The sequence below is a fragment of the Hemiscyllium ocellatum genome, chromosome 6 (assembly GCF_020745735.1).
Source record: "Hemiscyllium ocellatum isolate sHemOce1 chromosome 6, sHemOce1.pat.X.cur, whole genome shotgun sequence".
Classification (NCBI taxonomy): domain Eukaryota; kingdom Metazoa; phylum Chordata; class Chondrichthyes; order Orectolobiformes; family Hemiscylliidae; genus Hemiscyllium; species Hemiscyllium ocellatum.
The window spans coordinates 93,508,416-93,520,486 of record NC_083406.1 but is presented as its reverse complement, the minus strand read 5'-3'; the positions used below and the strand labels follow the sequence as shown (position 1 = coordinate 93,520,486).

At 36.4% G+C, this 12,071-nt stretch overlaps 1 protein-coding gene across 2 annotated transcripts in view; it reads right to left on the bottom strand.

Moving 5' to 3' along the window:
* The window catches only part of nbeaa (neurobeachin a), an 861,601-nt gene that overhangs the window by 514,874 nt on the left and 334,656 nt on the right, over positions 1–12,071 (bottom strand). The window contains exons 31-33 of one of the 2 annotated variants that reach the window (XM_060826144.1): positions 9,993–10,147; positions 4,739–4,868; positions 806–933 (exon numbers count right to left, since the gene is read on the bottom strand). In XM_060826144.1, the coding sequence (XP_060682127.1) occupies positions 806–933; positions 4,739–4,868; positions 9,993–10,147 (413 nt within the window). The remainder of the gene's footprint in view (positions 1–805; positions 934–4,738; positions 4,869–9,992; positions 10,148–12,071) is intronic. The other variant, XM_060826143.1, reaches the window with a different exon arrangement.

The following is a 12,071-nucleotide window of genomic DNA, read 5'->3' as shown; positions in this document are numbered from 1 at the left end:
ACGTACTTGGCCCTCTCCTTGCTCACAAGCAGTGCCAGTGAGAGACTACATTTCTAATTGTTATAATATGTCTAGGTCTAACTCACAACAAGAAAATGTGTATGATTATGACTAGGTTTTGATACCATCATAATGTGTGATAATGCAAGACATCATTCATACCTGTTGTCATGTGGCATTTTTCACAAAATTATCTCTACCTTCCTCTATCCCTTGCATTTTGTCACATTTCGTAGTTTAACAAAGAAAACTTAATATATGTGAATGGATAAGTCAGAAAGGAGTAGGAGAGTAGAGAATCGGGATTATGAGGTTTATATGATAGAGATTCTGTTTCCAAATACATTTTTTAATGACTCATTTTATTGTCAGAATTGCAAAAGTATCAAAGATTCAAAGGGTACATATTAATTTGAAAAGTATAACTGAATAATGAAATTAATCAAAATTCAAAGGCAGTATTCAGGTTAGAAAAATATTCTGGCCAAACTTCAAATATCTGGAATAATTACAGAATCACAGATTTTGTCTCAATTGGGTACAAATATTATAGTGTCTGAAAATGCAAAAGTCATGAGGCTAGGAAGTAAACATGATCTACTATTTTAGCTAAAGAAACAAAATATAACTTTGTGTTAAAAGTAAATTATCACACAATTATCCTAAAAGTTTAGAAATTTTCCTGTGCCTGATTCTCTCCACTATCAATGTAACCTGCAAATGTCAACAACCATGCTATCAACTAATTGTCAGAAAGGTTACATAGATGTCATGTAGATAAAAATCAACTATACAGCACCTGTACCTTCGATCAACAATTCTTGACCATGGCTGCCCAACAGAGTTCTTGAAAGAAATGGTGCAAAGTCCACAAAAATCTCACGTAACAGTGGAGCAACCTTTTCCAGAGCTCGTTCAAGTTTTGCCGTGATGCTATTTAGAAATAAAAGAAACAGGAGTTAGTCTTATAAAATTGCATGCAAGCACAGAATGACATATACTATAACACAGAAACAAGGCACTCAGTTCAACTAGTTCATGTTTTATGTTAACCTTTTATTGTATAATGAGATCATGATGATGTAACTGATATCAGTAAAAGAGAATACACCAGTCTAGAGCAAGTATGTAAAGAATGAGGCTTTAAATGCTAACAGGAGAAATGCTTTGATAGACTACAAGACAGATAGAGTTGTAGGGATATTATAATTTATAAAAGGTTGAAAAGCTTTACTTAGATACAAGGAGCAAGCAGCCTCAGGGACAATGATTGTACAGACATCGAAACATGAGATACACAAAATAGATATCTTAATGTGCAGGTGGGCAGTATTGGTTTAAAGAAGAAAATAAAGCATCTTCTCAGTTCACCCGATCAGAATCTCATTTTCCTTTTTCCATAAGCATTTGCCTGGTTTCCCTTTAAATGCATCGATGCTATTCACCTCAACCGCTGAAATACTAAAATCTCACAACTCTAAGTCAATCCACTTAGAAACTTATACTATGAAAGTTCTGAACTGTAATTTGAAATGTTCTTGCTGATTGGAATTACTTTGCTTTTACCTCTAGAATTTTATTTGAATAAGAGCTCACAGCTTAGTGTATATATAACATGAATAATACAAGATATAAAATCATAGGTGCTCATCATAAACACAATTTACTCTCCTCTTCCACTGAAAATAAACTTTTAACCATGTTGTATTTTTCTCAAGTGTCAATACCAATTGTGTTAGGCTAGGCAACATGCTCTAAAGTAGTAATGTAATTCCGTGGGAGGGAGAAATTAAAGCTGAATTTCTCAATTTTGTCAGACTTTTTAAAATCAGGACCATTGGATATCAATGAGCAAGCTTACTATAATTTCCTTTCCCTTTGAGATCAATCACATGCCATGTTGCCACCAGCACTGAAATAATGAACAAAGCAAAAATTGGGGTTTATACTTGAAATGTTCAAAATCTACACAGAGAATTAACATTCAAGAGAGTAGAAACAGGAGTAGACTATTTAGCATTTCAAGACTATTCCACCAATCAGATCATGATTAATCTGGTCATGGTCTCAGCTCAACTTTTCTGTCTATACCCTAAAATCCTTAAATCCCTAGTCTATTAAAATTCCATCTAATCCAGCCTTGAATACATTTTAGTCGTCTCCATTACCTTCTGGGGAACAGAATCACAAACTCTAACAACTGTCTGAGAAAAAGAAATCCTTCTCATCTTTGCCTTAAAATGGCCTCTTATTCTTAATCTATGTCCCTAGTTTTGACTTTCTCAACAAGAAGAAACATGTTCTGAATATCCAAAATATAAAATATTGATGTAGTTTGATATGCTTCAATAAACTTAGCTCTTATGTTTTATAATCGATGGGTATAGACCTAACCTGGTCAACCTTTCTCATAAAGTAAACCCTTCATTCCAGGTATGAATCAAGTGAATCTTCTCTGAACTGCTAAAACAGAAATTACATCTTTTTCAAAAATTAGGAAACCAAAGCTCTTCACAGTACGTATCCTAGATGTGGTTTCACCAATTCCTATACAGCTGCAACTAAACCACATTATTACTATTAATTTCCATTCTTTTTGAGATCATCAAGAGCACTCTATTCACCTTCCAAATCTCTTGCTGTACTTGCATACTATCTTGCTGTGGTTTACATACCTGAACACCAGCACCCTGAAACCTCTATTGAAATAGTATATAGTTTCTCTATTCTTCAAAATGCATAAGTTCACGTTTATTCATGCTATGTACACTCCAGCTATCAATGCCTGCCTGCTCATTCACTTAACCTGTCTACAGCCCTTTATAGATGCTCAATATCATCCAGACAATTATATTTTCCTAACTATCTGGACGTCACTGACAAATTTAGTAATCACACGTAGTCTCTTCATCCAAATCATTGATGCAGCTTGTAAACAGTCGAGCACTCAGTACAGATCTCTGTGGCACTTCACTAGTTACAACTTACCAACCAAAATTACTCATTTATCAATACAATCTGCTTTCTGTTTTTTTAAATCCATCTAACCTGCTATTCTGTAAACTGTGTGCACTTCTTGTGTGCAGCAACCTTTGATGTGACACCTTATCAAATGCCTTTTGAAAATCCAAGTACACTACATCTACTCAATCTTCTCAATCCACCATGACTCCTCCCCTTTGAAAATCTCTAATAAATTGGACCCTGATCTCTAATATATTGGCTCTAACTGATTAAATCATGATTTTTAAAACAAATGCTTCTACAATTTCTTCCTCCCACAAGACGTAGTTGGTGAAGTAGGCCATTCAACCCACCGAGTCTGCTCCACCATTCAATGAGATCATGGTTGATCTGATAATCCTCAATTCCACTTTCTTGCCTTTTCCCCATTGCCCTTGATTCCCTTACTGATTTAAAAAAATCCATCTTTCTCAGCATTAGATGTACTTTATGATTAAGCCTCAAAAGCCCTTTGGGCAGTAAAGAATTTTGCAGAATCAATACCCTGTTGGAGAAGGAATTCCTGCTCATTTCTATCTTAAATGTGTCATTCCTTATTCTAAGATAACACGTTTTGGTCCTAGGCTCTCCCACAAAGGAAAGTAAACTTTTTCACACCTCCTCTATCAAGTCCCCGAAGGATCTTATACTTTTTAATAAGGTGGTCACATATTCTTCCAAATTTACATGAATGCAGGACCAATGTACTCAACCTCTCCTCAAAAGATATTGCCTCCAAATAGGGTTTTACTACCTTTATCACTTTTCCTACAACAGATGCTAGGATAACGAGCCACAGTTATCTGTTTTCTGCCTTTCTTCTTTCTCAAATAAGTAAGTTACATTTGCTATTTTCTAATCTGCTGGATCACTCCAGTAATGAAGGAATGTTGAAAGATTAGAACTAACATGTCTATCTGTGCAGCCATGTCTTTCAAGACCCAAGCATACAGGTCATCAGTCCTAAGGTCCTGACAGATTTTATGGCCAATAGCTTTCTTAGCACCTGTTCCCTGGTGGTGTTAATAGTACTCTCACCTCTTGATTTTTAATTAGCTTTGAGTAGCTTTTCAAAACTTTTACCATGAAAATAACATATATATCTGTTCAAAACCTCTGACATTTCTTTGTTTTCCATTACTAGTTCCTCAGAACTCTCTAACAGACTAATAGTAGCTTTAGTCATTCATTTTACATTCAAATATCTGCATAAACTCTTCGTAATGTTTAAAGTATTACTAGTTAGCTTTCTTACATATTCTGCTCTTTTCTTTTTTTCTTCTTTTCCTAAAGCCCACCTAATTTTCAGACCGAATGTTAATCTTTGCAGCCAGGGACAATGCATCCTTCTCAAAAAGAGCTTTTGTTTCTCACTGGGCTAAACTATTCCTGACAATTATTAAATATCCTCATAAAAGTATGCCTCCATAACTCTCCTAACCTACCTTTTAACCTAATTTCCCAGTACTCCTTGGCCAGTTATGCCTACATACCCTCAGTTACCTTTATTTAATTCTTAAGAATTAATCACAGATTCATATTTCTCCTTGTCAAACAGGAATCAAAGTCTATGACATCGTGATCATCGTCACCTCGATGTTCCTACATGATGACTGACTATGCTTTTACCTACACAACCCAAAGACACTTTTCAATTAGTTTTAATTTAATACCATATAAGCTTGCTTCAGAAAAGAATGAAATGAGAGAGGATAGAAAAGACGACTGAATTAACCTCATATTCTCAGCGGAATCCTCTGGCATTGGAGCAACTGTTTGAACTGCAGGAAGATTTTTGCTGGTTGCACCATTCACAAAACTGGAAGAGGAGGAAGAGGACGAAGTGGAAGCAGCCTCTGCAGCACCTGTGCAAAAGCAGTACAAAAGGTAAACTGGAAAGTGACGGAATTTGTGCATTGCATAATGTCAATAAAAAGACATGCAACCTTACTAGTTTAATATAAAAATTATACTTAAATTGGATGTAGTGAAAATAGCTACAGGTAGAAGATCCTTTATCCAAAATGCTCGGGGCCAGCTGTCTTTTGGAGTTCGGAATTTTTCAGATTTCAGAATGTGACAGTTTAATGGTGAAATTTTTAAAAATCTTACCAGAGAAGCAGACTTCTAACTGAGAACGTGCTTGGCCACGCTCCCCCCTCAAGTCACATCTGAGTGACACACATCGAGTGGGTGTCGACTTGGGGGCGTTCACAGAGAAACCCCAGGCCTGTCCGTGCATGGCCACCATCCCTATGTCACATCTGAGTGACACACATCGAGTAGGTGTCGACTTGGGGTGTTCACAGAGAAACGCTCGGCCTGTCAGTGCTTGGCCATTCCCCCTCATGTTGCATCTGAATGTTTCTCATTGTTTCCTCTCCAAACAACCTTGTTAATGAGAAAAGAAACTTCACAAAAAAACCTTCGGATTTCGGAGCTTTTCAGTTTTTGGATGTTCAGATAAAGGATCTTCTACCTGTATATTATTTCAATGATGGCATTTTGATATGCAGAAAATTAGGACATATCCTACAAGTTACATGTATGACCACAATGCCAATTTCTAACATGTAAAAGCTCTCTATTAAATTGGTTCATAATAGTTTATACTTCAAATTTAATACATAAATTACTTAGAAATATTTTTTGTGATTATTGATTTTATTAATTTCTCTAGAACTTCAGGATTAGCAATAGCACACTTAATTGGATTCGCACTTTAGAGACAAAAGGTTGTGGACCTAGTCACATTTCAGAGATTTTAGCATAAACTCTGAACTGATACCCCAATGCAATGCTCACACTGTGCATTCAAACAAATTGTCTTTTAGAAGAAATATTTACCACATACACTCTTTTAAGTTCATAAACAAGACCCATGGTACAAGTCAAAATTGCCGAAAGGATGACTTTCTAAGAGTTCTGGCCAATATCTATCTTTAATTCATATCACTAAAGCAGATTATCCAGCCACAGCGTCTCAAAGATCTCATTAGACTGGCTGTCTTTTCTACTTTCAATTAATGATAGGAGATATTAATCTACCTAAAGACAGGAAAAAAAAATCAGTAGCAAAAGTAGTCAGGGATTAAAGAGTTTAAAAGATTGTTTTTAAGATAGATTCTTATAACAGCATGTTCTTGGCATTATTCAACAAGGTAAGATCAATGAATGAGCACACTGTGAAGGGAACCCTACGCAGCAGTGGCCATGATAAGATTGAACTCAAGACTCGTACTGTAAACTTAAACAAGGGCAATAATGAGGACATAAAATCAGAATTAGAGCAAGTGAACTGGTAAATTAGGTTAAGGAACAAAAACAGAAATTTCTGGAAAGATTTAGCAGGTCTGGCAGCATCTGTGGAAAGAAAACTAAGTTAGTGTTTCGAGTCCGATTCGTCTTCATCAGAACTGCAGGTTTAAGGACAGGTCAATAGAGATGCTGTGGCAGACATTTAATAGAATATTTTGGAATGCACAGAATAGATACATTCCACCAAGACCACGCTCTGTGGTTAAATAATAAAGTGAGTGAAAATACAAATTATTACCCAAAGGTGAGTGGCAGATCAGAAAATTTGACAGAATACTGAAAAGACCGACTGAAAGAATCACAAGGAGGAAAGCATTAGAATATTAGAGAAAGCCAGAAAGAAACATAAAAATGGACAGTAAGAGTTTTTATAGATATATAAAAAGAGGAGGCTGCATAGTGTTATTATCACTGAACTATTAATCTAGAGATCCAGGTAATGTTCTCAGGACCTGGGTTCAAACTCCACTATGGCAAAGAGTGGAATTTGAATTCAATAAAAATCTGGAGTGATGAAACCATTATTAAATGCCATAAAATCCCAGCTGGTTCAATAATGTCTTTTAGGGAATCAAGTCTGCTGTCCTTACCTTGGTCTACATGTGACTTAGACTCTGAACTGCTCTCAAAAATGGCTTAGCAAGTTCATGTCAAGTAGAGATGAACAACAAATGCTAGCCAATGTAGTAATGTTCATATCCAATGAAAGATTAAAATTAAAGAGAATTAATGAGCATTGGGCCAATAGTAAGTGAGTTTGGAGAATTACTCAAGGAAAATAAGGAGGTGGCAGATTTATTGAACTGTATTTGTACTAGTCTTGGTGATAGCAAATATTGATGAAATTGCTCTAAGAGTTCAGGAAAACGATCATAGATTAGGAAATAGTACCTTTGCAGTTGATTCCTAAATTTTTGCACAGTTCAGATGAAGATGGGGTCATTCAACTGAAAATAAATGCATTTCAGGGATTTTGAAATTCCAAGTTAATTACAGTGCAAAATGATTTCCACTTCAGACCAATGCTAAACTTGCAGCATTTGTGCAGTTCACAGCTAGATCTTGCAATGAAACAAAGTGGAGTAAGAATACTTGCTTTGAACAGTATGCAGTACAAATCCGGTGCATTGCCATCCCAGGTACATGTTACTTTTTACTTTATCTTTACAAAGGTTTGCCTCTTCCTAAATCTATAAATACAATGATTCAGTTGCAGTTCATATAGACTCAAATGCACCAGAGACTAAATGTTTGAATGCAGTGGTAATATTCTTGCCTTTGTCTCAAAAGTTTGTATTTGAAGCTCTACTCCAGGAGTACAGTACATGGATCTACACTAACGCTTACATCTTTGGATGAGACATTAAATGGAAGGAATATTAAACAGAGAGGCCTACCCCTGCTCCTAATTCATATGTTATTACTGCTGTTAGATAAATGTAAAAGGACTTTTGGAAACGAAACTAATTGAAGAGGAATGAAGAGGTTCTCTTAGTATGCTGATGAGTACTTATTCCTTAATTGGCATACTTTAAAAAATGGATCTGCGAGTCTTTTATCTTATTGCTAGTTGTGTTAGCTATATGTCAATGATATATGACATTAACCACATATCAGAAGTAATTCATTTACTGTGAAACACCATGGGAGAGCCTAAGGATATTTAAGGCATCATATAAATTCAAGTGAGTCGAATTGGTTTAAATCTGAACATAAATAATAAGCAAGTCAACTGGTTACTTTATGAGCAAACACTATTAAAACCTAGGTCTGAATGTTTTTTTGAGATATTCTTGTTGTATCACCTTATTTCTGGAAATAAATGATTGGAAATATATTTTAACATTAGAAGAACAGAAAATGAAGCATTACCAAGCAACATCATAACAATGAATGTAGGTTAATTTCTCGATCTACGGAATGGATGATCATAGGCTGAATTTTTATTCTTGCAGAAGTAAAGAAAATACACAGTTTTGTACATCTGTCTCAAAAACCATGTTTTTAACAAGTGCAATTTTCAGAGTTTCGGAGAGGGCTGAACGTAAAAAACATGCGCTTCACCCTCAGCAAGAGTTCAAATGCAGCCATTAGGGACTTGAGGATATGGAAGCAGGGTATTTAACAATTTATGCAAACAGTAAGGTTCTCTGACACTCATGTCCAACACCAACCGTACTCCGCAAGCACTCCCACCGTCCCAAACAATATCCACCCAACCATCCCAGTGCCCTTCATCTATTTTCCCATAGCCATTCATAACCGCCACGCCAAGCCCCATTACCTCTCAACACTGCCCCTCTCCCTCCCATGGTGCTTCATACACTCAATGCCAAGTTATGCATCACCTCGTATGGCCATGGATCGTTGAACCATGCCCATTCAAACACTATTTAGAAAATGGATGTAGGATAACGTCTTATAGTCCATCAACTCTACCTCACCCTTTAACATGACCATGACTGATCCAGACTCCTGACACTTTGAGAAATCTATTTATTTCTGAAATATACTCAGTGACCACAGCCTTCTGTGGTAAAGAATTTCACAGGTTCACCAACTCCTGAGTGAAAAGAATTCTCAACTCAGTCCCAAGTGACTGCATTTTGAGATGATAACCCCTTGTTCCAGAAGCTCTGGCAAAACAAACTATCACGACTGCATTCAGTGTGTCCAGCCATGTCTGTACGACATGGTCTGTGCAGAACACGTCCTGTTTCAGTCAGTGGTTAAGTCTCAAAAAGGCAAAAATCTGAAACATCTATCTTATGTAAATTACCATGGGACCACACATGTATGACAATGTTTGGTTGAGTACCAGACATTCATTAGTGTGCAACACAGGAAAAACAAGGGACAAACGAAGAAGCATTGCTTAGAATGTAGGGTATGGCAGATAGTGGGAAGTGCGTGGATGGGCAGAGGGTAAAGGTAAGACCTTCTAAACTTACCTTTCAATAGACTGCCTCACTCAAACTATGGTTCATGATATCTCTTGAGTTACAATGAAATACACGTTCTTTAAAAGATGGCCTGACTCAATAGAAATTGCAGAGGACTTGGACATGACTATTCCCGTAGGGGAGCTGGTTAGGTTAGAAGGCGCAGAACCAGAACCAGCCTGTCCTTTTACGTAGCACTGTGAAAATTGTAAACCCACAGAACTGGTTCCACAACTGCGAATTGTGTTTTGGCTACAATTTTCATTCCTCCACGGCGTCTCACCACCACCATGAATATCTACCTTTATAACCTCCTTTGTGGTGAGAGAGAGGAAAATCAATTGGCAATATTCACTATTCTTGAGTACCTCTGAGTAAGATGAAAGCATATTTATTTGTACAAGAATAAACCTCAGGACTGCCTGAGAGTTTCAACTTAAAGAGTAATGAAATTGCAATTGGGAAAAATCAGACTGTGGCTATACACCATGATTGATTAAAATTAGCATTTTATACAACAAATTATCGACAACATTTGGAGAAGTGTGGACCAACAAGAAGAACATATCTGTGCTTGCTATCGTTGCCATATCAATACATGTTATATGTAGAAAATTTTTTTTGCTGAAATTCATACTGAAACATTTTCATAACGTTTTACAGTAAAGAGGGAAACATTTCTCTCAACAAGCACTTCAGCCTTTATAACCAGATTTTTGTTGACTGTACCTGTGGTATTTATCATACTTTTTGGTGTGGCTGTTGCAGGAGAGATTACGTTGGTTGTACTGCCAGTGACGAGACTACTCGTAGAACCGATACCACCGACTGTATTGACGGCCAGACTGCCTGGAGGTGGTTTCTTTACAGGTACAACAACACTCCTAAGAATATGGAAAAATACAACAAATGTAACATCCTCTCATGAGTATACCAGTGTATAGATTTGCATTGTACCTGAAAAGTACCTTTACTAAAATATATCTTCCTTACAAGTATGTGTGAAATGTTCCTTATACAGTGGCAAAGAATTTAATGTCTTTGGGGGAAGCTAGGTAAAATAAAAGGGAAAAGAACAGAAGGTTATGCTAAATGGTTAATGAAATATGATGGGAAAACTCCAGTCAGGAGCATAAACGCTAAAAGAAATCAATTGAACCAAATGTAATTCTAGTCACTCTCTTTAACCACCTGATATTCAATAACAATGGAGACCACTATGCAGATGAGGGTACAGAAAAGGAGTGATGCCAATACAAAGCAAAATGAAACAAAAGCACTTCCTAAAGTAGATATATTGGGCTTGTTTTGCCGCAATGTGTACATTTGCTTGAATTACTAATTTTCACTGCATTTTCATAAAACAAAAGAACTGTGGATGAATCAGAAATTGCTAGAAAACTCAGGTCTGGCAGCATCTGTGGAAAGCAGAGTTAATATTTCAAGTCCAATTTTGCATTGTCAATGGTACATTGATTTTCTAATCAGATCTTTTTAATTAGAATAATCAATGAGAGACTGACATTTATTTCAATGTGCAGCAGTCTGCATTTTCATAAAAATCAAAGAAGTGTGGATGCTGGAAGTCAGAAATAAAATCAGAAATTGCCAGAAGAACTCAGCAGGTCTGGTGCCCACCTGTGAAAAGAAAGGAGTTAACGTTTCAGGTCCAGTGACCCATCTTCACAATGTGTTCAGCTCTGAAGGTCACTGAACCAAAAACATTAACTCTGCTTTCACTCCACAGATGCAGTTGAGTTTTTCCAGCAATTTCTGATTTTGTGCCTGCATTTTCATATTCTGTATTAATGTGAGCGGAAAGGTTTTTAGAAATATATTAAAACATAATATATAGTATTGGTATAATAAGCAAAGATTAGATTGGAAACTTAATAGTGGGGGCAAGGGACAACATTTGGGAAGATAATAGATTATCAAAAAAGAGTTACGATCAAATAGGACTGTATCAACATGAGAAATTATGAACAGACTATGACTGAAAAGGGAGATTAGCATTTACATAAGGATGAAAGAAAATTAAAGGTTCTGTATTTGAATGCATCTATCAATTAAAAAAAAACAAAATTGATGATCTGAGAATGCAAACAGAAATAAGTACATACAATCTGGTTGCTATTGCAAAGGCATAATGGTGGGTGACATGAATTGGGACCTGAATTTTGAAAAGGTACAACAAATTAATGAAGGACAGGAATATTAATGGAAGGTGACGGCAATACCAATTAATTTATAATCTAGGCTAATGGTCTAAGGACAGGGGTCAATTTTCACAATGGCAGATATTTATTAAATATTACATGTATTTAATAAATCTGCAATTAAGCGCTAGTGTATAACAATTATTGATGTAAATGCCCACCTGGTTCACCGATGTCCTTTAGGGAAGAAAGTCTGTTTATCATTATCTACTCTGGGTTGCATGTGACTCAAGACCCACTGCAATGTGGTTGACTCTTAACTGTCCTCCGCAATGCCTTTGCATGCAGAAAATACTGGCCTTGCCAGCAATACCTGCATCCCAAAAAAGAACTCTTAAAAACTAGAAAATGGAGGCGGTATGGCACTGTTCGTGATAGTATTGAAAGTATTAGCACAATAAACAGGGATGACCCAAGGTCAGGAAAACAGGACAGAGAAACATTGTGCGTAGAGATGAGAAATGAAGGTGGCAAGAAGTCAATTGTGGAAGTTGGTGTACAGGCTCCACATGGTTGGGTAGAACATAGAGGAGTAATGGAAGATTTTAATCTACATATGGACTGGATCAATCAGTGGGGTAAAGATAGC